The following is a 916-nucleotide window of genomic DNA, read 5'->3' on the forward strand; positions in this document are numbered from 1 at the left end:
GGGGGCAAAAGGAGAAGAGAACGGTTTTTAATATAACTTTAAATTTTTGAGGGATAAATAGCATGAGAAGTCATACATCCTGTTATTTCAAATCCATTGAAGTTTATAATTTGTTAGTGTGAAGTGTTTATTAGGTAGATTTGAGACAGCCTTCTGAATACTTAAGCATGTGTGCAGTTTAGATGACACGTAGCCACATAGATCTGACAGTAAGTAATAAAGTCATCTCATACCTTGATATATATTTTAAGGGGGAGACATTGTTATCTTTACCTTTTATTAAAAAACCAAGCTCCGGAAGTCCTTACATTGCGTAGTTGGACGAAGAGTGAACACAGGGTTTGCCTCTGTTCTGCTTTGACAGAGAAGCTTTTATTTCACCTTGGGCCTCCTGGTTGGGTTGGGGAGCCGTGTCTCTGGGGCTGCATCTGTGCTGTGTGGCTGTACTTGGTGACATGTTTCAGATGCTGCCTGCTTTGTTGTTTAGGAGGCGCCGCGGGTGGTGGATATGCCCAGGTCATCCCCATGGAGGAGGTAAGACCCGAAGAGACGCCTGCCACATGTGGCTTTTCCCTCCTGAAACCCTTCGCCTGTGCCTCCATAACCATAGGCCCGCCATCCTATATCCATTATTCCCAAGTCCTAGAGGCTCAGAAAACCAAAATTGTTTGCATAACTCATTTGACGGCAAAACCTGACAGTATACTGTTAAGAGCTGTTTGGGGGTTTTGTTTATACCACTTGGTATAATATATTTTGCCTCAGAAATACTGTTTTGATGAATGGGTGCTGACCCACATCCTGCTGGATGGGTGTGTATTTTATATATATATGTACATATGTATGTGCATATAAGGAGCTCTGATAGCATAGTGCCTAAGGCACTTGACTGCTAACCAGAAGGCTGGCGGTTCAA

At 43.0% G+C, this 916-nt stretch overlaps 1 protein-coding gene across 1 annotated transcript in view; it reads left to right on the forward strand.

Moving 5' to 3' along the window:
• Positions 1 to 916, forward strand: part of MTHFD1L (methylenetetrahydrofolate dehydrogenase (NADP+ dependent) 1 like) — a 280,830-nt gene that overhangs the window by 82,712 nt on the left and 197,202 nt on the right. Inside the window, exon 12 of the mRNA XM_007943227.1 lies at positions 488 to 534. Coding sequence (XP_007941418.1) covers positions 488 to 534 — 47 coding nt within the window. The remainder of the gene's footprint in view (positions 1 to 487; positions 535 to 916) is intronic.

This window comes from Orycteropus afer, unplaced genomic scaffold (assembly GCF_000298275.1).
Source record: "Orycteropus afer afer isolate SDZICR_OR568_19922 unplaced genomic scaffold, OryAfe1.0 scaffold00101, whole genome shotgun sequence".
In the NCBI taxonomy this organism is placed as follows: Eukaryota; Metazoa; Chordata; class Mammalia; order Tubulidentata; family Orycteropodidae; genus Orycteropus; species Orycteropus afer.